At 40.1% G+C, this 25,674-nt stretch overlaps 2 protein-coding genes across 7 annotated transcripts in view; one reads left to right on the top strand and one right to left on the bottom strand.

Moving 5' to 3' along the window:
- The window catches only part of MAF (MAF bZIP transcription factor), a 236,335-nt gene extending 232,372 nt beyond the window's left edge, over positions 1-3,963 (top strand). The window contains exon 3 of the mRNA XM_014609270.3: positions 3,876-3,963. The gene's annotated coding sequence lies outside the window, so the exon portion shown is untranslated. The remainder of the gene's footprint in view (positions 1-3,875) is intronic.
- WWOX (WW domain containing oxidoreductase) overlaps positions 3,835-25,674 on the bottom strand; it is a 686,397-nt gene continuing 664,557 nt past the window's right edge. For 2 of the 6 annotated variants that reach the window (XM_059713889.1, XM_059713891.1), the window contains one exon: positions 3,835-5,191. In XM_059713889.1, the coding sequence (XP_059569872.1) occupies positions 5,003-5,191 (189 nt within the window). In that variant the 3' untranslated portion in view covers positions 3,835-5,002. The remainder of the gene's footprint in view (positions 5,192-25,674) is intronic. The other 4 variants (XM_019488201.2, XM_019488203.2, XM_019488200.2 and 1 more) reach the window with 4 other exon arrangements.

The following is a 25,674-nucleotide window of genomic DNA, read 5'->3' as shown; positions in this document are numbered from 1 at the left end:
TTAGGCCACTCAGATATGTCAAAGTACATAGGACACAGACAAGTGAGGGGGCAGAGCCACATAGTAGCTTACCATGCCAACTGGGGCACCAGATAGGCAGAGATTTAATTTAATTTTCTGTAGTCTGGTTTTGGAGGTGGAAGGAATTATGGCTGGATGATGAACTGTGCTGTTCTAGTCACAATGCTGGGTAGCTATATGCAGCTCCCAAGGACAACTACCTTTCACTTCTCCAGCCAGCTGCTGCATGGAAAGCAGGCAGAAATTCAGCAGTGACTGAAATGAATCTTATTTGTAAAAATACCTATTTGACCTCTTTCAAGATGAAAACCACAAGCATACTATTCTTAATAACTGATGATACTAATGTGCTTTACCGTCTCAGAGCATCTTGGCTTCAAAATATTAGAGGAATTTTTTCTCAGCTTTCATTGTAGTTTGGGAGACCTGATTTTTAGAGAAAGTGCATACAAAGTCAGACTTAAACCTGAGTAAAATACATGCTTAAATCAGACAAGGTACCTGGAAAAGGGTCAACTTTTTGCAGGGCTTCCCAGATTCACAGTACAAACATTGCATTTAGTACCTTTACTTATACTGCGCTTAAAAAAAATAACATACATAGGGAGAAAGCCTGATTACTGTAGCTTAAATTCAGGCTGATGTGAATGACATGTGCACAGTATGTATGGCTGGTAGACTGCTGTTCAAATTATGAATATATAATCTGTCATGATAAGTACAGAACATAAAATGGATAGGTAATTTTTTGCCAGTCAGAAATAATTATCAAGTCTAAAGCCACAAGCAAAACTAAAGGACAAAGTAAGATCTGTCCAGAATCTGTCCAGATATTGATCATTCTAGTGGTAAACTAGTTGGTAAAAGTGTGTTTAGCTTGAAAGGTCATGAGCTTAACAGCTGACAGGAAGTTATTCAGCCTTGACGTAGGTGAAATTATTGCAGTGGTGCTGGAAAGACTTTCTCAAATAAAATACCTACCTGGTCGCAGAATATGAGGATTTGTCTTCTCTGCTGTAAAAAAAAACAACAACCCAAAAACTTGACCAGTGTGGACATAAGACATCTGGGCTGTTTTCATAGTTTCATAGTTGGTAGGGTCGGAAGGGACATAAGTAGATCATCAAGTATGACCCCCTGCCCTGGGCAGGAAAGGATGCTGGGGCCAAACAACCCCGGCTAGGTGATTATCTAGCCTCCTTTTGAAGACCCCCAGGGTAGGAGCGAGCACCACTTCCCTTGGAAATTGGTTTCTGGTTGTCTCACTGTTGGGATATGTAACTAGATTTCAGGTCCATTGCAGCAATAATCCTCCAAAACCACCACGTAGTAGAGATAACACTAGCACCACAGGTGGAAAAGGCAATTTTGGTATTGACCTTACTGGTGCCAGGATTGTACCCTGGCCTTGGAGGACTACTTGCTGGCCCATTCGCTGGTGGCAAAGAAGGCTGCTCATCCACCTGTCTGAATACAACACAGAAATAAGACCCCACCTACTGCATGTAGAGTTGTGTGATTTTAAAGGGAATGGTTGATCTGAACAAGCAAGAACAGGAAGGAAGGAAGAAAACCCCATGTGACAAATCCTACAGCGTGAGAGTAGGAAGCAGATTAGCTGTTGGCCTCTTGGTGGCCCCTAAGAAGACTGAAACAGGTCAATAAAACAGCAGCACATTTTTTTTATCCCTTTCTCTCGATATATTTTAATAGATGTGAATTAAAAATGTCTATCAATACTAGCACGTGTTTGAAGAAATCCAAAATTATAGGCAACATCACCAAAATTACAATTTTGCCGAAATGATAGGTAACATCACCTGTTTTCCATTATTCAGTATTTTTTTTCTTTTGCTGATACAAGATCAGTCAAGGTTTCAGAGTCTGCTGTTCCATTAGACTTGTATGGCTTGAGTATTTAACTAACTTTTATGAATACTGGAATCAACCAACCGTGGGGTAACACTTGCAGCTATCGATTCAGGTAAATCAGGTGGAAAAAATATAAACTGGTCAATAAATGAAGCTGATCAATTGCAAATGTACCAAAATTTATACCAAAATACAAAGCAACTTTCAAAGCCACTGGTTTAGACTCACCTAGGACATGAACCATTTATCAGAATAAAGTAGGGGTTTTTTTTCTTTTAACTCGTTCTGTATTTCTAATCCCACTAGCCTTTTTTTTCTGTGTGGCTATCAAGCCGTGTGCGCATGCATATGTGTACGCAGAATTATTTTGACAAATTCTGCTACAAAAAACAAATATCCTGCTACTCTGCATCAAGTGAGCTCCTTTATTTGGAAGAAAAGAGGAAATTTTGTTTTATGTAGGCTATTTCAGCACAGCGTACACAGGAAAAAAATGGTGCAGGCTTTGACTGGGAGAAAATGTCAACATTAAAATTCTGGATACAGTAGCATACTAGCGTCAATAAGCATTTGGTAACCAGCTACAGGCATAAGTGTCAAATGAACTTGGTAAGCTGAGCGAACTCAGAAGCACCGCCATAGCAATGAAAGCTACAGCTATCTGCAAGATTAAAAATGCTTTCACTTTTTAAAACCCAACAATGGAGAGCGCAAAAACGGATAGTCTTTGAAGGAAAGCAATCTTGCTAAATACCAAAATTCTCATAAAAGCGTACCATATTGCAGCACTTAGAAATGACAGCATGTGCATTATTGGGTATTAATGTCTGCCTAAATGGAGCATAAGGCCCAAGGCCTTAGGAAGAATATAGTGCTCCCAGCAGTGTTTAATTACTCTGCATATCTAACCTAGAAATGGCATCCTGTGCTGCAGTGTTTCTGTCGTCTGAGATCCATTAATATTCATGTATTAGATTAATCCTTTTTTATTTTTGCTATGAAAAGGAAACCCAGTGCAACTCTTGGGGCAGTTGTACAGGTGGTAAGTGCCGTTTAGTTTCTAGGCTGTCTAAACTTCAACTAGTCTTTCATTTTGAGCCTGATTTTGATGCCATCTTAACTTTTCCTTGCACTGACAATGTTCAGGCATGATATCATTTCAGTGTGGAAATTTTGAAGGAAGGTCAAGAAATTAAGGAGGTTTGAAGGGTTAAAAAAAAAAAAGGGGGATCTCCCATTGGCCTTAATGAGGATTTGTGTCTTTTATAATCTGGGGGGAGGGCACCGAGAGAATTACTTACTTCTAGAAATGTCTGTGCAGATGTTATAAACACTACCTTGGCTGTACTGGGAATGTCATGCCAGCAGTCAAATATCAAGCAGGAGAGGCTACTAGTGGCTGAGGGATAATGGACGGAGGTGACAGGGTGGCTGGTGAACTGGCCTGGGTCTCGTCCTCGGCAAGGATGGATGTGTTTGTCCCACGTAGGACCAACTCCGGTGGTTGGTGCAGGGATCTCAGGACAATGGCTCCACCATTCACACCTAATATCTGTTTGGAAGAACTGAATATCGTAGACGGTCCCATAGGAGCCAGTCTCAGGGATTTCGGCCAGCCTCCGTGCGCCCGCAAGACAGACGGGCGTTTCTGTGCGGGCCTGAAAGGTTTGTCGCCCGCATCCTGACTGTTTTTACATACAAGCTAAAAAGAAAAGCACTCAGAACAAACTGAACCGTACATGTGTATTATTATTTATTATTAACATCATCATTATTAAAACTGGCATGCGTTATATGGGGAGGGCACTACGGCTATTTATTTCTGATGAGTCCGTTGCTGGATTTGAACATGCACTCAGCAGCTAATCAAACTAAGCCACTTCCTGAATCTCGATGAAGAATCTCTGTTGTCAATAAATCATAAACAGCAACAGAGCAAAATAAGGCTCTATTAAAAATCTTTATTTCTTTTTTCTTTACAGAAGACAATGCTGGAATGCTGATGGCTTCGGACAACGTTCTGGCACGAAGACAGCTATAAAGCACAAACACACATAAATGAACTCGGAAAGAAACCAGAAAAAAAACCCCGCGTTTTCATGACATCAACAAGAAGCTCTTTATTTTTCCTCAAGTTTTCTTTTCTAAAAAAAAAAAAAAAAAAGGAACTAAAACATTTGCAGCAATGAGACAAACGTTCTCTTCAGGTGACAATATTCAAGCATGTTCTTTTACTAAATTTAAATTGAAAGGAAAAAAAAAAAAAAGCTGAACAGGATACAGTATCAGGAGAACTGAGAAACTGTGAACCTTTAAAGACCATTAAAAAACAAAAAACTTCTTAAAACTGTGAACCAAGACATGGATGGAATAACATTTAACCCCTGATTACACCCTTGTGTGTTCTTAAGGAGACAACACCATCTTTCCTACCCCTACGGTATTTAGGGAATGGTTTACAACATATCTTTTATTATAATCTTTTAAGGAAAACCTGCAATATTTAACTAGCAGTGACTCTGCCATTTCTGTTTGGATGTCTTCTTGCACCTTCTTTTTCTAGACAGCGCAGTTATATTTGTAGCTAGCGGCCAAGGGCAGGAAAGCTTTCCTTCCTCCTTCCTCTCATTTGTATTTGCCACACCCGGTAAAAATTTTTAGGGAAAAGCATCAATGGAGCTATCATGATCAATGCATAACAGCTAACCGCGAATAATTACCAAAACAGAAAGGAAATCCCGTATCGGGCTATATTTTTAGCCATTCATTAAAGCAGCAAAAATATTCTCAGAATTGCTGTTCTAAAATAACATAAAAGATGCTTCCTTGGGTTACACTTTGAACAGGCTATAATCAAAAGAAAGAGAACCAAGACTAACTAAGCCCCAGAAAGCGATATTGTCCCTTTAACCCACAGTATTCCCCATTTCCCATTGGTACTTAACATTTTTCACTATGTTGTGACTGCTATTATTTCATTTAACACTGGTTAATCTGTATCTGAGGTATATGGAAACCCTCTAGATGATAAGATTGGAAAGGTTCCAGTGTTGGCAGTTTTCTAGTGTGCACATACTCTGTGTGTTTTGATCCTTACAGGAGCTCCCTGTTATTTGGACTGCCTGCCAATTCGTTCTTGGATCAGTCTCTCGCTTAGTTCCCACAAGGCTGCAGCCGTCACTTCGTTCTGGGCCTCTTGTGATGGCAAGCAGCGACAGCAGTTGTTGAAGTACAGTCCTCCCAGGCCCTCCAGCTCTGGAGCAGTGGCACAGTAGACAGTTGTGGCAGCTCCTTGTTGCTAGAATTAAAAAAAAAAAGGATATATATATCTATATACATATATTATAGTTGTAATTTTGACTGTGGTCCTGTGAAACCATGCGTCTTATTAAAATATCGATAAAAAGCATTGCAACTGACAGTTAACTTACAGTGTGACAATGTTAAGGCTAGCACATGACTTTCTGGAAGCTCATTTTAATGCACCTTGATAACGATGTATTTGTCTCTCAAAGCAAAACCAAAATGCATCGATTCAAATCCTAGTTTGACTTTACTCAGAAAAAGACTTTCTTCAACTTCTGCAAGTATCTTGCCTCGGTCAATACCGTCAAAATTATCCAGCTGAGATTATTATACAAGGGGGAAAAAAAGGGAAAACACTGCTTTACGTGTTTTCCTTTACAATACAGAAAATAATGACCAAACTCCTTGATTTCCACGCTTTCCTAACCTTGATAAGCAATGCAGACTGGCGTTTTATTTTTATTTTTTTAAACCTCTTGTACAAAATTAACCCGGGCACTTCAGTTAAAGCCTATCATGTAAAGTGCAATTGGGAGCTGTGCCAAAACTGTCTATATATCTTTGATCAACAGTCTTGCTGTGGAAGTTGTCACCACTGCTGTGTCAAAATGCTTCTCTACTTCGTGCAGCAAGAGAAGTTCTTGACTTGCAGAGACTCAAGGCTTTGCAGCAGTTTTGCTACCCTTTAAGACCTACTTGCGGAAACTAACAGATCTTTAAGATAGATAGATAGATAGATCAGATAGATCAGAGCTGTGCAGGTGACTTTTGCCTTCCAAAATCTAAGCGCAAAGAAGCAGAATGGATCACTTTTGAATTCTGTGATGGAAATTAGAATAATAAGGGCCCTCAACTTTTTGGAGCTCATGCAGATGTGATGTGGGAGCATCTCATTCAGATTGACAAACCCCTGTCACAAAAGCTGCAGAGAGAAAATACAAAGCTTTGCTTTGCAAGCTGTAATTAAAAACATAATAGGAATTCATAGCAAGACATCGTGCATGCAGCTCTAATTTAAAACCGATACTGTCTATCTGGCATCTTATGATCACTTATGCATACTAGTTCTTTTTGTGGTACCTAATTATAATCTGATAGGAATCAGAACAAAGAGACTGCCACGTATGATAGAAAAGGTAACCAAAGAGATAGTAGACGGTACCACAAGAAGATGAGTTCACGGGGAGTAGGAATGGGCTTTAATCTCTAAGGTTGTCCTTCAAATTATTTTCTTCTCAGATCCAGTAATTATAATCATGATACCTAAGGATCAACCAGGAGTTGAGTGAATGGGGACCAAAGAGAGTTACCTAACATTGTCATCTTCCGGTGTCAAATCTGTCTAAAAAGCCTAAATCATCTTCAAGATGGGTTTCCTATTTGTTCTTAACTTACACAACATGCGAAAAAAAGCCAGGGGGGTAATTAGCTAGCAGGGCCCATATTTTTCTCTTAAGATGGGAAAAAGTTAATAACGATGAACTCTGTGACTTAGAAATGTTCTCCCATGGCAACCTAATCCTGGGACACAACCAAATTGGCTAGCATTAAGTATTTTAAGAAACATACAGCTCTTACCAAACCAAAAGATCTTTTTTTTAAAGTTAATGTGCTAAATAGTAATGCTTTTATTAAACCAAATAATCTATTAAAATACTCCTATGAAATAATCTTATATATTACAGTAGTACCTATAGAAATGAAACGGGGTTCTATAGAAATTACATTAAAAATCCATATTATTTAGGAGAGAATGGCAGATTTTCTATAGACTGATTCAACCATCAGAGAGTTTCACTGCGTGGATATGCTTGATCTTTCGTGTATAGAGGATGGTCCAAAAGACTTAACAAAAGATTATAATTTTTTTGTATTCAATTCTATAGGACATTTTTTCCTAAATGAAAAATAAAACTAACGTGATCAATGAAAAAGACTAGTTACTATGCTATTACTGAAAAGCTGCATTATGGTCAACTTAGATTCAGGTTTGCTTCAATCAGAACTCAGCTAATTCACAAAATGGAAAATTAAAAAAAAAAACCAACCCCAACAACTTTAATTTGAGATGAGCCAAATTCTGTTACTTTTCAGTGAAATCCTCAGTAGTTAATTGCAGCCAAATAACCCAAAATGAAACTGAGGGAGCCCGGACACACACGAAACGGTAAGAGAAGTCACTGGGAGTCTCTCCTGTGTGTCCGATGGGATATTTGTTTAAAAGATGAAAGAATGTGTCAGGGGAAGACTGAAATATTTTATCATTTAAAGCTGCCTCTGTTCCTTTGAGAGCGCCACATGAGCAACGTGCCATTTGCTTTTGGGTCAAGTGCTACTTTACCTACTTCTAAACACTTCACTCATTGTGTTGGCTGTTTTGGAGGAAAGAGCACAGCAGCTTTTTCTTTGCAAGCAAATAACTCTTTTTCTTTATCCTTAAGAAGGGAAATGGAAATCATATTTATCCCACAAAAGCTGACAGTGTGGTGGGTGAAGCTAAGCATACTTAGCACTTAGCATCATCAGAGCAGTGCACAAACATTAACTAATTAAACCTCTGGTGTTCCCTAGAACTAGGTCAGTATTGTCCCCATTTCATCAGATGGAAAAACTGAGAGAAAGAAGTTAAGGCCCAGCTCCTCAGAGGTACTGAGGCATTTAACTCATTAACAAGTAGGAGGTAGGCACGGCAAGTCCTTTGATAATTTAGGCCTATGTCATTTGCCCAAGGCTACATGGAGAAATGATGTCAAGAAAAGTGAATGGCTCTCAATCACATCTATAGACCTTTGGCCCATGCTGCCTCATTGCAGTGAGAAGGCCGTGTAGGGACTAAGCACAATTTTCGATCCTATAAGAAACTCAAATGCTTTAGGAAAATCTGGAATACAGATCCAAACTGTCTACAAACTCATCGGGGGGGGGGGGGGGGTTGGCAGGAAATAGGGGATACTGTGTTTACCAGGGCACCCCTCGGTGTTACTAGAAATAATGGCCACAAACTAAAGGAGAGTAGATTTAGATTGGATATCAGGAAGAAATTCTTTACAGTGAGGGCTGCCAAAATCTGGAATGGGCTTCCAAGGGAGGTGGTGCTCTCCCCTACCTTGGAGGTGGTCAAGAAGAGATTAGACAGGCACCTAGCTGGGATTATTTAACCCCAGTGCTCTTTCCTGCCTAGATCAGGGGGTCGGACTCGATGATCTACAAGGTCCCTTCCAACCCTAGAAATCTATGAACCCTTCGAGATCCCAACACTACCATAACTAAGATGAGAGGACACTGTTTCTCAGCAAACAGAACTCATCCCTTATCAACACAATCTTTTGAGTGACATCTTTATATGGTAAGATATTGTGACAGTTTAGTAACAAGTTTTAATTTTTTTTACTCATCAGCTTTGCAGTTCACATATCATCAGCACAAGGCAACAGGATGTTAGGGAGTCTAATTAGTAAACAATTCCACGCTGTTGATACGAGATGAAACATTCTTAAAATGATAAAAAGAGCCCTTTAATCACCACCGAATGACTTCCGATGCCAAACAGTTTTGTGCCATGTCAGTACATAATTTGAAAAAGATTAAAGAGCTCTATCAAAGAATTAAGGGTAACAACTTCGTTAAAAAAAGTCTTAAACAATGAGCTTGTCAGTTGTCAAAAACGTTTCATGACCTGTTCTGATTTAAAAAAAAATGCTTATAAAAAGTGAAAAAGCTCTGGGAAACCTGAACATTTTCTTTCTAAGACTGTGAGTTGGATGTTGTGGTACTAATCACTGAAGCTGGGGTCACCCATCTTTAACCTGTAACAAAGGCAGTGAGTTAGAATGATGAATACGCAGGATAAAGAATTTCTGAGAAGCCCAACTGAATCTTTAATCATGCCTGAATGCCATTTCCGATCCAGTCAAACATCTGAAAGCTGCCAGGCAAGAGCCATGCTATCAATCTTTATAGTGTATGCAAAATTACCCAGGAATCTTGTTTTGGATTAAGTTAAAGAGTGTCTTGGTAATAAGGGTTCATCATTCTCTTTTGCAAATCATTTGTCAGATTTGCAGTACAATCTTAAACTACTGCAGAGTGGGATTTATAAAGCAGTTGCTGTTTATTTATAGTTGAGGCTCAAAGATCTAAATTATCCATCCTTCCAAAATCCTTTGTTGGGATAAAAATGTTAAGTAGCAACTAGTTTATAGTCATTTATTTCCTAACTGCTAGCTATCAATTTGTAGCTGTTGGCACTGAATGCAAAATGAATATTGAATATCTTAATGGTAAAGGAAAAGGGGTCCTTTGATATGCAGTATATGGTAAAAACCTCATTAATATATGTAGCGCATCCATTAGTATTCTAAGATACTATTTATGTTCCCGATAAGAAAACATATTATACAGTTAATGTTTAATTTTCAATTTGTCTGGTTTCACCTGCATGTTTCTTTTCTAAAATTAGATTCCTGTTCTGCAGCAGGTTTAAATATGAAGTGTATAAATAATAGAAACAAAGCCATAACTTAGCCGTATATTCATCAACTACAAATGAATAGGAACCATTCTAAACAACAGTAAATGCATACATGTAGCACTAAACAGTGCCAATCAGGGGAGTTGGAAGAGGACTTATTTTTTTAATGAACAATTAAGGTTCACTGGACTGGTTATAAAAGGCGTATAAGGTCAAGAGTGGCATTCTGCGTTTTGAATGATGGCGAATGGAAACAGGCGAATTCAGAAGAAGCAAATATTTGTGATGAGAGCCCAACTCAAAGCAAGCAGGCCTGGTAAAATGCAAAGGCCAGTGCTTCCTTAAACCTCTTCCAGCTTTTCTTGTTATTCAGCTCAGGTCTATTAGGCAAAGCAAACACTTTCCCTGTGCAAAAACAGCAGATTAATACAGCAGCATTGTGAACATGCACTTAGACTGGAATAATTTATTATACAGCAGTGAAGGAGATGAGGTAATAAGAACATATTCCACATCATGGGATAAATGGCAGTCTCCACGCCCTCTCTATGCCTCTGAATAACACTCTTACAATGGGCTTTAAATCCACTCGGTTGGAAAGTGGAAACACAACATTTTGAGTGCATCTGTTGGCCTCAGCATTGCACAATTACTGATTCTCTATGAAAAATCTAGCTTGCAAAACCTTGTTGGAAAAAGCTTGTAAGGAAATCACCTCCCCATTTTCAAAGGCAGATACTAAAACTGTTTCTTGCAGCTTGCTATGCCTAGGGCTATAGTCTCATCTGGCACAGAGCAGCACAGCTCCACTAACTTCAGTGGAATTATGCAGATCTGTGGGAGCTGAGGATCTGGCCATGCGAGGCATATGAAAATCGAGTCCAACTACATGTGGGCTTATAGCAGCACACGCCATTCGGCTGCAGAAAAGTTGCATCAGAGAGTAAACTTTTGAGATGGCCACTTCAGAGTCCATGATCTGGCTTCTACTGTCTGATAAAACTGGGCTGGAATCACAAAATGTCCTAGCAATTCCTAGCGTAGGATGGAAACTAGTACAAGCCTGGGCAATTCTACATCTCTGCCTGCTCACCGGCAATTCAGTCGCAGCCTTCAGGATTCCCCAATGTCCTGAAAAATTGCTGGGGCCCAACCCTGAGAACCTCCTGAAGCCAGTGGGAGCTTGGGAGCCTCAGTTCATCCCAGCAGAGAAGACGCTTTGGCTGAATTTCTCATATTATAACTCAGAATAGTTGTGGATGGCCACCACTTGTACAACATCAGGGTGGTAGGAGGATGTAGTCGAATATAAGGTGCAGTATCAGACCTGCTTATTTCTTTCTCTATTTCTCTTGCTCTGAGCACTCCAAGCAGGCACTCTCATCTTCTGAATTACTCCCCAAAAATGCATTATTCTATAATAAAAGAGGATGCCCTGATTATTTATTCAGCAGAGAAATGCAAATTTGAGACTTGCCTTGGTTAGTTTGGGTAAATCCAGTAAACTGAAATCCAATCTCCGGTCCAAAAAAAACAAAAAACAGAAAAAAACCCAGGACTTTAGAGCTACCAGATATGATCCAATAAGCAAACCAATTCACTTGACTCAAGGTGCCACCTAAACGTAAGTGCCACCGAAAAAACCCAACCCGAAGTGACTCAGTAATAACAACCTTTTCAAAGGTCTTGGTGAACCACATCAAAACCAGAGAAATGGCTGCAATCTCTATTTCCTCAAAAATCTCCCATTTAAATCATTGAGTCACTTAAAAGATAAGACAGCACCTAAACTCAGATCTGTCAGATCGGCTTATTTTCATTCCAGTCTATTTCTTTTCAACAATATTTGGCTACAGAGGCTTACAACTATGTCTTCTCTGATGTATTTTCTAGTTGGTCTCATCTTGTAACTTTTCTCATCGTTATTAAGACCTTACACTCACAGACTATTCTTTACATACATTATAGAAGATAAATGCTCCATATGACTTGAGTAGGAAAACTGCAGAAGTTCACAAAAGAGGATTTGTTTTCAACTGCTGAAGCATTAAGGCCTAGTGATTATTTCACTAGTATTCAAGTCTCGGTAGTTATATTTAAGCTATATTCTGGGTATTAGCATTGCAGAAGAAAATAGTTTCACTGTAATAATAAATTTGGATAATGCAGAGTAGTGTTTGTGTGGAACAGCAGTCAGTAAGCACTCAATAATGACAATGAAAGTGTTTGAAAAAGATGTACTTTCAACGTCTGGAGTGTCAAAGGAGGAAGGCCTTCACATACTCCACAGAAAATACAGCACAGACCTGAGAGTCAGAAAACTGGCTTGTATTCCTGATTTTGACCCCGACTCACTATGTGAACTTTGGCAAGTCACGTAACCTCCATGTACCTCAGTTTCCCTGTCTGTGTAAGCGGGAAGAATAATATTACTTACCCACCTCACAGGGCTGTTTTGAGGATTAATTCACGTTTGTAGAGTGTTTTGAGATCTTTGGATGAAAGGCACTATGTAAGTGTAAAGTGTTATAATATAAAGTGAAACATTATTAAAATGCTTAGAAGATGTAGAACCAGGTTGGCAAAATAGCTGATAAAAATGTATAATGAACTGTTTATTAGACATATATTTCTTTATTGTGTAACCCATGCTCTTCAATGTATGAAATCCTAAATCTTCCGCAACATTGGGCCCTATTCTGATCTTACTTTCTCTCCCCATGCGTTTTGCCCAGTTTGGAGGGAGAAAGAGCTTAGCAAAGCATTCCCCCACACCGATTTGGGATGTCCTTTGAGAAATGTATCCGTTTAAAGGTAGGTTCATGTCCCCAAAAGTTGATGCTAGAAGAGAGACCAACACCGACAAGGGCATTATATGGGTTCATTTCTCCAGCACCTTAGCACACATTACAAGAGGCCGGAACTGCACGAGGCATGTGAAGAGATACCTACAGCAAGTTACCTGCTTCCTAAAATAAAGCGTGTATCCCCCCCCCTTCTTTTTAATGATATTATTGAAGTGCATTACCACTATCTGAAAACTGCTTTGAAACAGATTTAGAGCCACATTGAGCTGAAAACATAGTTAGGAAGCAGACAACTTTACTTTGCACAGCCAGCATTGGCATGGCAGCAGAAGAGCACTCTGTAGTTTGCTGGCCTCAACATTTGTAGAAGGTTCACACTTACGGGCTCTCCCAAATTTGTCTTCCCCCTATCTATGCACCTGTCTTATATTTTTAAAATAATTACTCCAGCACAATCACAACTATGAACATTGTGTGCAAATTGTGCAAATTGCTACTACCAGCAATGGTTCCCCTCAAATGTCTTCTGCTCTATGACAACACCGAGTGAAAATGTACTGCATGTTGTTCCCCATGCTTGTGGACTTGGGAGTTATTTTAGCAGTGCTCAGGTCATTCTGTTTTAGAGGCACAGCGATCTTAGGTTGATTCTGTTGCATTGATATTCAAAGCGCACCCCTCGTTTTGTTTCCTCAATACTGGCTATTGGGACTAGGAGCAAAGAGCATCAAGGAGCCGGCATTTTTTACACCAAAAGCAGCAATATCAGAAGTAGATCATGTTGATACTGGTCTGTCACTCACCATCTAAGCATTTGTAATCTACCTCTATGTAATATGCAGAAAACACCTTGTCTGGCTCCTTTAAGTGGTTAAAAGTGGGAATTCCCACGAGTCTGATGCAAATCAAACTAAAACTCGCATGCAGCCAAATCAGGCGCAGATACTAATGGACAAGCATATATTTGACACACGGGGCTGAATACCTTCTTGACAACAAGCAGAACCTGCCATAAAGAAACTACTTGTGCTGCTCTAGAGAATACCTTCAGATTAGGGTCCACTGATGCTCAAATATACATGAATGAGACTCTGTTGACACCTGGTTTCAATGATTAACTTACGTTGACTTGAAATGTTTTACGTTTTTGCTGTACCTAACTTTAATTATATATAAATATATATATATACACACACACTTTATATAAATGTACGTATACATACAGTACTGTATATGCTGTATATATTTATATAGCTTTTTAATACTACTACTAGTGAGAATTAAGACCTTTTTCATATATGGTATTGCAAAGACTCTCGTTGCAGTACGAAGAAACTTGCAGTTGGTTTCCTCCCTTATTTCATATGGAATAATTTTAGACTGGATTTGATTTTAGCTGGGAAGGAAAAAACAAACAGTGGAAGGCTTTTTTGAGCAAGTGACCTTTCAGGGCAAACATCTAATAAGCTGTTTGTTTAGCTTTTAAAACTAAGGACTGATTTTCATCTGATGATATACAAATATATACAGCTCGGCACTAAAATGCATTGAAAAAAAAAAACACAGGGTGTTATGATGGGGACATATCATGGTAAGAAATTAACTACTAACTCTGTCTTCCAGAAACTAATTAAGGGAATGTATTTTGCAATAATACAGATCTAGTAAACAGGCCTCCAATGTCTAGGCTTAGAGCTATAAGCCAGGCACTCCTGTATTATGTATGTGTGATTTTCATAGATAGCCTGCTGTAAAGTGAGCCCTGTTAGTGCATCTTTCAGGCTCAAAGACACTGGCCTTGTTAATATTTCATTTAGTACATACTGTAGAGTCTCATTTATATTACTTCTATAATTAATGGTGATAGCTTAGGCACTGCCTTTACAAGGAGAGATCCCTGTATGTTGGTCGATGGATAATGAAAAACAATAGATATTTCATTCACCAGCAGCTTGTTGCTAGTTAGTAGGAAATTATCGTGTGTACTGTTGCTTTAATTGCCAGGGTAAATAATGCTGCCGCTGTGTTAGTGAACATTTTAAAGCACTTGATGCAAATAGACTAGAAACAAAACAAAAAAAAAATTACCTTTATTATGCTATACCTTAGCATAGAGAGTTAAAAAGGTATGTCTTAAAACATTTGCGTTCTATCATGCAAATATATCTTAATATGCATGTGCTGACTATTCAACTACTGTATTTTAGGAAATACAATTATGCTGCCTTTCTCTTCTCCTATGTAGACTGTAAATAACTGTAGATCTTCCTCTTGTTTTCCTATGTAAATATATGTAAATACTAACAAGCTATGCATGCTGATATTCTAGGCAATTTCAGGTACTTTTATAATCTGAAGGCATGTACTTGAACTGGTTTGTTAAAAAAAAAATCAACTCTCTCAAACTCTTTAAAGCTTACTAGAAATTAAAGATTTCTTACTAGACTGGTACCTTCAGTCTCAGTCGTTTCTTTGTTTAATGTTTTCCTTCATTGTCCAGGTCACCTATCAAGCACCAGTATCGAGGGGGCCCGATTTGGGACTTCTTTCTTCCAACCAGTCACTCTTGACCTCTCTCTCTCTCGAGCAGAGGACCTGTCCCACTGAAGTTAAACACAAATCCTATTTCAAAGACTTAACCTAGGCCATGTACAGATGTCCAGTTTCCACTGGGAGAATTGTTAAGTTCCTGATGTGAGAAACAGGCAGGTGCTTTGCTATGCTTCTCCACCCAGTTAAAGAAGCACCGGGTAGAAATTTTCCACCACCAGCACTGAGCGCTTGTATGCAGCCGTGCTTTCTAGCCCCTTTATGGGCCTTCTGCAGAGAGAAAGATTTTTTTCCCTTTCTGCTCTGATCTCTTTTTTTTGCCTAAATTGTTTCTATATTTCAGTTTCCCCAAGTACCTGCTTCATCAAATAAAGATCCAAGGTCTGCAGTGGTCAGGATTTACTTTAGGGATACATACTCCATCAATCTCTTAGAGGACCTTTGCACCCTTTGTCAGAACCACTGCTTTTTGGCTGTGTTAGCAAGGTAGCCTTGCTGCAGACTGTCATGCTTTCCTGTCTGAACATAGCCCTTATGTTTCCTCTTTAGTGTGTTTATGACTTTGATAGACTGTGAAAATAATTTGATAAATGGCTTGATAAATTCCCCATCTCTTTCCTTCATTGCTCTAACACTGTTTGTGGGAACCTTTCAATTGGACGAGTGTGAACAAAAATGAAATTACCTACGCTTATAAATCAAGTCATATTCTGCATACAAATTCTGCTGCAAGGTTTCAGTTTAGCGTGCTCTCTTGCTCTCTTTTAGAAATAGATTCATATGTAGGGAGGAAAACCTGTGTATTCCTGAGTAGGGTGGTATGAGGGAGAAAAGTCTTGAATAATATTACCTACAGAAACCAAGTACAATGGCAACTTTGCAATTGAAAGAAAACAGCTTTCATGTTTGAAGATGCTTTTGCCAGAATAAGGATATAAGAATAAGCACATTAATTGACAGTATCTTTGTGACTTTTTAAGTTCCTCAAACTTAACTTGATGTCTCGGGAAGATCTTCTCAGCCCCTGAAGACTCTTTTAAGATGAGTGTTTAAAAAGCTCAGTTGACATGGGCGTGATGTTCAAGTGCAAGCTATACGGGTCTTTAATAGAGGGTGTAGAAATGGTTCATAGAATTATTATCTCTCTACAGACAAAACCCATTACCTTCACACTAGGAGGGAAAAGCTAGTTTTTAACTTATATAAAATGGAATCAATTATCGATATCTTTGCATGGTTTCTTGGCTCTGCTGGGTAACAGTACAGCAGAGCCTTTGTTATGCTCTCAGCAGTGCTAGATACGCACAGTGATTTGGCAAAAGGACGGCTTCCTGTGCTGGGGTTCGTGTTACACCTTTCATTTATATAAAATAAAATTGGCAACGGAAAAAAAAATAAGTAGCGAAGATTTATATGCAAGGCTTACCCCTGAATGTCAAGAGGGGAAAAAAAAGGAATTAAGTTTTTTAGGTTGCTCTCACGGGTACTGTGACTTTAAAGTCTATCTCTACTCAAAACGCAGTTACCAATGCAAAAAAGGTCGGCTGAATTCAGTGGAAGGCAGAAAAAGCAGAAGATCAAGGGATCCAGCTGTCTCTTGGCAAAGGACTGTTCTGGCAACTTCTGCCTTACCCCCCCTCGCAACGCCATGGCCTGAGCCAGGCTTCAGGAGGTAAAAGAGGCCCAGTGGCTTCCCACATATCTTAACATTTCCAGAAGAGAAAAGTAACAGCCTACTGGTGGCTTTCTCAAGTGGCATAGACTGCCATGCACGTGCAGTTCGCTCTGCTTGTATTTATTCAAAATTAAAGTCTTCATGTCTTTCACAGACATTTCTCAATTTACTGTATATATTCCTTGGCACAGAAATCAATACTGCAAAAATTCTCCTCTGTGTCTACGTATGCCCATATGTGTGTGTGTGTGTGGATGGATACACACATACACAGTTCATACATATTAATAACATACCTAGCCTAGAATTTGATACTGGCACTCAGGGTGGAAATATTCATTATTAGACTCCTATTAGTTTATCCCGTTCATGGGATCTGCTTCTGTAAAGCACATAATGATAAATGGCACATTTGCAAATTATCTTCTGAGTGCTGATGAGAAATCAGCAATCCGCAAGTTACTGTGACTTTGAATGAGTATACTTCACTGCAAGTCTAGTTTGCTGAAATGTCTGCCAAATGAGTGCATTAGTATATTAGGAATCTAATAAATTGACTAACAAGCATTTGATGAAAAATAGCTGTAACATCCGTTACAGTTATCATCCCAGCCAACAAGGCAACACAGTTTTGGATTTTGAAGACAAAGATGCCCTGACAAGAGAGATGTTGCATTTTTCTCAGTGACATCCTCACAAACTGCATCTTTCCTAAACCCTCAGCAAAACACATCATTTATAGTTTATTTAAACTTTTCGCTGCTTCTCTACAAGACTGATGTGAGGTTGCTCCATTAGCCATCTCATTGTAGTCTTACTGAGTCCTGCATTTGCTTTTCCCTATTTGGTGAAACTGGGATAGCTTATGTGCTGTAGAAAATGCTGAGAGCCAACTATTGAATGGTTTTCTTGCAGCATGGAGGAAAATCCTGCTCTATTGCTTCTCAGTGTTGAGGCAAGTGGTGCCTAAGTAGGCTGAGATGTGTAAACACCGCCCTGTATGAGTTTGCCCATCACAAGCACAAGGATGAAGCTAAAGAATCAGAAAGAGCTGAGGTTATGTTTCATTTCCAGGCAATGACGTGTTGCACTAGTTGCCAGCGCTGTCGGGAGTTGCACAGCTAATTCTGTGTCCTAGTGAAAAATTTAAGTGCAAAAAAAAAAAAGAGCTCTTTACACTGCACGGGGTCAACCTGCTTGAGGTACTTACAGGTCAAATGCTGCAGGCTGAAAGCTGAAAAGGTCTACTAATAAGAATGACTAAGACGTGATCACCTCCCTTTGCAAGTAGCCTCATTGGCTTGAAAGGAACAAGCACAGCTGAACTAACATTTGCTGTTTCATAAGCTAAAGCAGAATAATTGAATCTCATCCTTCAGGGTGTCAAAGAAAGACTTCCCCCACACATAGCATTGCTCGGTTGGACAGATGTGTCATGGGTTTTTTTTCCCACACCACCTTCTGAAGTATCAACTATAGGTCACATCTAGAAAAGGATTTACCATGTGTGACAGATCACTGGCGTAATCTAGCATGGGAAGACCTAGGTTGGGAAACGGTGTTTTTTCTTCTCGGTTACGTTCCATACAAATTTCACTTCAATAAATGCTCTGCACGCTCACATTTAACTTTAAAAAGTCCTCTGCATAGGATTTTCAAAAATATATATTTGCACATCTAACTTACTACAAATGCTCATTTACCCTGGCTAGTAACCTACAATGACGGCGTGTCATTCGAAAAAAGAAAAAAAACCCCAAAACAAACATCTGTACCATTCAGAAATACATTTCTGCTTTTACCTGAAACATTTGCAAGATCTCACAACTCTGTCAACAGTCTTGCTCCAGTTTTGTTTAGCTTATCATCGACAGACTAGGCTTTTGTGAGTGGACAAGTCATTTGAGTGCGCGCCACGGTTATAATGGCCTGACTGACAGCTCAGCCAGATAAACACAAGAGAATAACAGCCATAGGAACAGGCTGGGTATTCATTTTGTCCGTTCAACCGGGTTGAAAGGATTTGCCAGCCAAGGGCACAACACTTCAGGCTAATTTGCTAAGCCAAAGCACTGCCAGAGTGTAAAGCTATAAAACAGATGAGCGACGTTGGGAGATCGGAGTCCCATATGAGGATGCTTATTATTCACCTCTTTCTCAGGGGAACTGAAAGTACTATTTATTCAAAGTCTCCATTTGATCATGGAGGGAGGAAATCATATAGAAGTGGACTTTGTTATAGTATATGAACCCTTTCCCTTGTGTTTCCCTCTCTTGTATTAACTCCAGCTCCACATCCTCTGCAAGGTCCTCTGTCCCATCACTACCCCTTCTCTTCCTTCGCTCTTGCTCCTGCGTCCTTCCCACGTGCTCTGTTACTCCCTCTCATCCTTGCACGCTCTCTCTTGGCCTTGTCTCCTGCTCCCACTCTCTTTTTCACCTTGTACCCTATTTTCAGTACATCCTCTTGTCTCTGTTGTACCACATACGTCCTTCTTTTAACTCCATCCTGCTGAAGTCAGTTTTACTTTGTGAGCCTTTCAAGGCACCCGATCCGTCTACCATGCATGGCGAATGTTCCTTGGGACGGTGTCCTTGCTGCTGTGTACCCGCGGGCTCTGCGCCAGTCATGAACCTGTCATGAAGCCAATCGATGCAGTATCCCTGAAATTACGATGCCGTGCATGTCACAGGAAATGTTGTCTTCATAATTTCTAACACACTTCAAGCACCTGATGGATAAAACAACAGAGCCCGCAATTCCATTGGCTAATCACATTAAAATAAATGGTCTGTAGAATAGCCTGCCGTGTACTAATAAAAGGTAAGCAGCATTCTGACACGTTCCCTCAAGCAAGCAAAAAAAAAAAAAGTTTACTTCCATTAGTTAAGTTTAAGTTTCCAGCATATTCCATTTTTTAAGTTGTTACCTGCTTCATAGATTTTTGTCAATGATTGATTTAAGCAGCTCTTTTCACACATTGGAGAACACAGCCCTAATTCTGCTCTCTGCTAAGTGGTGCGACGCTATTGGTTTCGGCAAAGCGTGTAGTTGAGACAGAGAATACAGCTATGCGTCTGCAAATGTCTCGCCATTTCAGCTGCTGCTTGATCCTGAGAAGAGGGAGAGTCGGGGCGCCCCAGTGGCAGGGCAGATGCTCGTGGAGATTCATATTTGGAGCAATAGCTACACCCGAGCTAAGGGCTAATGACTTTAGATATGACACAGAGGGATTTTATAATCATCACCCAAAGCCCTTTTTAAAGTGCACCTAACATTTTTTGATCTACTTATAGAAAGCATTAAAAGGCGGATTAACACATTGCTACAGCGCATGTTCACCGTGATCGAGACACGCATGAGACTCTTAGAAAGCTCTAATTGGGTTAAACCCATTTGTTTCCTCTTCTGGGTATAATGTCCAACAAATACAGATTCAGAATTTACATTTGCATGGAATATAGTGCTGATTTATATTTTTTAATCCAGGCACGCTAAATGCAGATTTAAATATGCTTATGGCTATTGCTGTTATATCAATCAGTTTATGCCCTCTAGTAATCCTGTATGATGCAGTAAAGAATATCAGCACAGTGGCAAGTTAAACTCTGTCTCATACTGTTACTAAACCAAAGAGGTGATAAAAAAAAAAGTATATCCAAATTACTTTTACTCACAGAAAACGACATCTGAAGAGTAATGTTGTAGTACCAGACACTGCAAGCTCTTTTGTTTTTTTTACCGTAAAACCTGAGACTCCACTGATTTATAAAGCTGACAACTAATAAAATCATAAGCAAATATTTGCTTCTCACATATCTGTGATACCCACAGACACACTGGCTTGTGTTGTGTATGTGTGTGTGGGCAAGATGGCCCCTATTGTTCTGGCCATGTGCTCGGCACATGATAAGCTAGAGACTGTATCTGGGTAAAATTTGCAAAACCCTCTGGCCTCATTGACCAGAGTAAGCAGAAGATCCTCCAGGCAGACTGAGTAAGAGAGAGGCTGGACTGTCACCCTCCCTAATTGGACAAGGCTTGAGTGATGTCATACCACGTATATAAGAGCAACTCAACTAAGGTTTTGAGCTTTTTCTCTTGGGGCTGCTGCACAGCTGAATTGGGAACCAGAAAAGCTGCTTCTGGTGTGTGTGTATGGGGCGGGGGTGGCATCCCCTCCTCTTCACTGGAGAGGCAAGCAAAAGCTATGGGATGGGAAAGCCTCAGGTACAGGGAGAGAAAGTCTGTCTGGGAATTTGAGACTCCTGTTTCCTCTCTTTTTCCCCTTTTTTTTCTCTTTAAGTGGGTTAATGCCACAAGGGTATTAATCCCTGGGGCAAACTGCCCTGGAATGGGTCCTGGCAGTTCCTGGCCCTGCATTTGGGACCTGTAGTATCTCAGCACTGTGTTATAGCTGAGACTAGATGTCCAGGCTGTAGCCATAGATAGACCTGGGCCCTTTTTGCTGCTTCACAGCTATTGCATTTCAGCCTAGATGTGCAGCTCAACCCCAGCCATATGTTTTGGTTAGCTGGCAGATTTGGCCCAGATTGAAGCCTGGCACGGTTTGAGCTAGGTTGAGACCTGGCACTTCTTGTTGATCCAGGCCTCAGTGTGATAGAGGCCTGGCCACCTTTTGCTGTCCAGTTCAGGCTCAGTGAGATAGGTCTGGGCCTCCTTTTGTCCTTTGTGTAGTTTATGTCTCAACCAACAGGTGTGGTTGGGCGCTAGTTGTAGTTCAGGTCCAAACCAAGAAAGGCCTGACCTTTCCTCCGAGCTCTTTTGCAGTTTTCTGCCCAGCAGAGCCGAGACTAGGAGTTTTGGGGAGCAGGATGCTGATGAAAGCTGCAGTTAACCCCTCAAAACCACCATGCGGATGTGGAGGTCGGTGCTCTCCACTTCTCCGGGAGCAACGGAGCCCCTTGCAACACAGAAAGACCCACGCTCTCAAGCAGCCCCCCACGGCACAGTGAACCCAAGGAGAAGCTCATAGGACTCTCCAGTGGGGACCCCCTCTCCAGCCCTTCAGGACAGGTATAGGGGTGCAGGCACCCATAACTACCCATTTAGGGAGCCCCAGGTCCCAGACTGCTGGGTATGGGTGAAGCCTCCCTAGGAGGGTGCCACCTCTAGACTTTGCTCTGTAGTTAATAGTGTTTTAAAATGGTATTTCTTGTTTTCTTTTCTTTTTTTCCCTTTTTTGTAATAAATGTGAGTGTTGTGTTTATATTGCTTGCGAGGGGGGGGTGGGGGGTGTTTATGCGGGACACCCTAGTAATTTATTTAGCACCTCCCAGGTGATCTGGGTGGGGGCTTGAGCCAAGGTAAAATATATTTAGTACCCCAAAATTGAACCCGGCCCTTGTTGCTGTGTAGTGACTTCCATACTCACCCCTCACACTACTACATTCAGACATGAAAGGTTGTTAAAAAATGCTTTTCCTTTGGCCTATATTTGTTCCCTCCCTGGTCTCGACAGTCAAAGCTTCCACTGAATTCAGTTAGAGCAGCATTCGTCAAATGCCTCTGAAAATCCCACCCAAACCATCCCTTGGATGGTTATGCTCCGCTCTAATTTCCATCAGCTGGAAATATGTTCCCGGTTGTGTCCATTTAAAGCTTCAACTATTTTTTATAATGCACTGTGGGTTGATTTTGCCTTCCTTGTTTGAGAGCAGCACCTCTCTTTTGCCTCCGAGAGGTCCTTTGGATAACATTCTGTACTACAGTATGAACAATGGCAATGGTATTATACTAGGTCATGTACCTCTTAAATCATCTTCCCAAAACACAGTCTAATCTGTGATAACCATTTGTTTCCTTTTCTAAACCCACTTTCTGTCTGACTATGGAATCCTAACATGCGCTGGAAGAAAAGTGTGAGAAACAGGAAAGACACTACTTGAAGAATCCTACTGCTTTGACTCGACGCTCCGACAGAAATTGAAAGGCATGAACTTGAACTGTTGATAGAATTCAGATTCAATGCCAAAAGATAATGTGTCATGATCAAGTTAGGCAGAAAAAAAAATGATACAGGGAGAGCAACTGTTCTGGGTATATAACAGACAAGTGCAGAGGTCTTTTGGATTATTCAGGTAGAAAACCAAACAGATGCAATTATATGTTCTCTATATATTATTTATTAAGTACCAACAGTTCCTTCCAGCTGACACCAGTTCAGCTCCCAAAGAACTTCCTTTCAGAGCCCATTTCATGATCCCACATTTTGGTTCCTCGCAGCTCTTCTGGATACTACCATCATTTTCTCCTTACAGGGAAGCAAATGTTGTTCCCTAAGGAAAAGTCACTAGATAATTTCCTTCAGGCCACATCCTGCTGTTATTGTTGAGAGTCTTTGTTGGATGTGAATGTAACAAATAGGAAAGAGAAAAATCCACCGTCTCCCAAACAAATTAAGCTAGTTGGGACTAAATTGAAAATACAAAAATGAAAAAAAGTACAGAATATGAAAAATACAAAAATGAAAGAAGTCAACATGAGTGAGTCGTGCTTCAGTTATGATACCTGAGGGATTTGCTGTACTTAGGCAGACCCTAGAAGAAGCACGTGTCTGGTAAATTAACTCTTGCACTGCTGGAGGACGGAAAGTGCTAAAACTTCCGGCACAGCTTAAAAAGAATGAGTCCCTCTGCTCAAACTGGAAAAGTATATTTTGTCAATTGGCTATGCATCCTGTAACCTCTGTCCAACCGAAAGGCATGTTGCTTTAAGTCCACGTTCCTGGATTGTGTGTAGAATATTGCTTCTGCTGGGTGCCAGTCACCGACTCTACCCTCTCAATTTCATTTGCTTCACACAGTAAAATTGATGGCCAGTAACAAGGTGTCTACCCCCCACTTTGTCACTATTCTATGAAAGGATAACATTTCTACAAGAGCAGTTATTTGTCAATGTATTTGTGCTAAAGTGCACGGCAGTCTTAAGTGGAATAATCTTTTCCGGCCGGCGACTGTGTAAAATTTGTTTTCAGTCAAAATGTAATTTCAAATCCTCCACTGTCAAAAGATTCCCCACACATTTCTAATTACCAAAGCACTTTTTCCAGCATAGTTATGTTGTGGATAACAAGCTCCACTTCCCATTAAAGTATATTTGGTCCTTTCTTTTCCTCTTCCTTTGATTTTGAGAGAGAGATCAGTTCTGAGAAGTCAAAAAACTATTGCCAACTATTGAACTTAAGTGACCCTTGACGGCAAAACAAAAAAACGGCATTTCAAAAGGAGCCCAACCTACTTAAAGAAGTGTTAGAAATTTCAGCTGAAAAGCAAAGCTGCTTACTTCATTTCTTCATAATTTTTGAAGGAGAAAAAAACCCAATGATATGTCATGGTGGCACTGGCTTTTAAGATACGAAGAATCCCCACCTTCTTGGGTGATAGTCTCAGCATACAAAAGAGTACAAATAATCAGATTTGAACCCATTCGGCAGTCGCGCTTCAAGGTCATTCTATTTTCAAAGGTATTGCCATTTTTAGTTTAGGGAGCATTGCTGGAATCTGTGTTTGGACTCACCATCAGACCCAACATGAAGGAATGGAGTAATAAAAGGTGGCAGCTCTTGAGGGAAGATAGTTTATCTCTGCCTTAGTTAATCAGCCTTAATGGACTGAAGGGTGAGTCCAACTCTTTCACTATCTGGTCTATAAGAATGTTGATGAGCACAACCTTTAAACGGTCAGACAAACAATTGGCAAAATGTCTATCACATATACTACTGAGCACATAAAACTCTCTGAATTAATAGAAATGGTCTTCCCAAGTTAAGTACAAAGTATTAAAGACAGCGGGAAGAAAACCCTGCATTTCTTCACAATTCCACCCAAAGGATGAAATCCTGGCCCTCTTGACATCAGCAGGAGTTTTGCCATTGACTTCAATAGGGCTAGCAACTTGTGTTGTAATACACAGAACTAGATTACACTCAGACACACTGGTCCTCTAAAACCCAAGAAGTTTATGGAGCGATCATCATCCTTGAGATCGTCATCCTCTTGCAATTTGAAGTGCCTGATACACAATATGGCGCCGAGCATAATTCTTCATGAAACTATTAAACGAAAAAGAATTTGAAATGCAAAAATGTAAGTCTTATGTTCTCTCTGTGTAGGAATTCTTTCATCTGCCCATGTACTTGCATGTGCAGCCCAGTTTTTTGCTTGCAATTGTATTGTGGGCTTATAGCCAAAAAGAGCAGATTCCACAAGCCGTGGCCCGCCACTGGGAAACAAAACTTGCAAGTAGCCCTCCATAAAGTGCGAGTTGTGCATCACTGACCTAAGCAACAAAACGTTAATACAAAGAGGTAAGCAATGCCACTCTTGTGTCTATTTAACTTTCCAAACTCATGCATTAGACTTTCCAGGCAAACAATACATGTGGGATTTTCAGAAATGATGAAAGGCTCTTAGGTGCAGTTAGCAATATCAAAATGCTCACCTACATTATTGCACCTTAAAGAACTTGTAGAGAAAACCTTCATCTCTTGTGACCTACTCTGTAACTGAGGCATGGCTGGCACCTGCAATTACAAGTATAAATTTCACAGGTGTAAATTCCACCTACAAATGATAGAACACACTTGAAAAAAATGCACCCCATATTACCCCATATTGTAAGTTGTCAACTTTTTTTACAACTGAGAAACACTGTAGGTGCTGCTACCTGTAGGGTCATGTGGCACAAAATTCACTTACTTACCTTTTCGTGCAAGCTCATGGTACAAAATGGGTTAAATGTATTCAAGTCTTGTAAACTGCAATAGCGCAAAAGCTTTCTTTTAATTTTTCTTTGACTAGATATTACCACAAGTTATGACCAAGAATTTAGCACATCCATTCAAATTATACCTTAAGTACTAAATAGAGCACAGCAGCAATTTTCTAGTCTTTCATACTTTGCAACTTAATGAAAAGAGACGTAACTGCCCCAACCTTAGATTAATTAG

Source organism: Alligator mississippiensis, chromosome 10, assembly GCF_030867095.1.
Source record: "Alligator mississippiensis isolate rAllMis1 chromosome 10, rAllMis1, whole genome shotgun sequence".
Lineage (NCBI taxonomy): Eukaryota > Metazoa > Chordata > Crocodylia > Alligatoridae > Alligator > Alligator mississippiensis.
The sequence above is the reverse complement of the archived record's forward strand: the minus strand, read 5'-3'. Positions and strand labels throughout refer to the sequence as shown.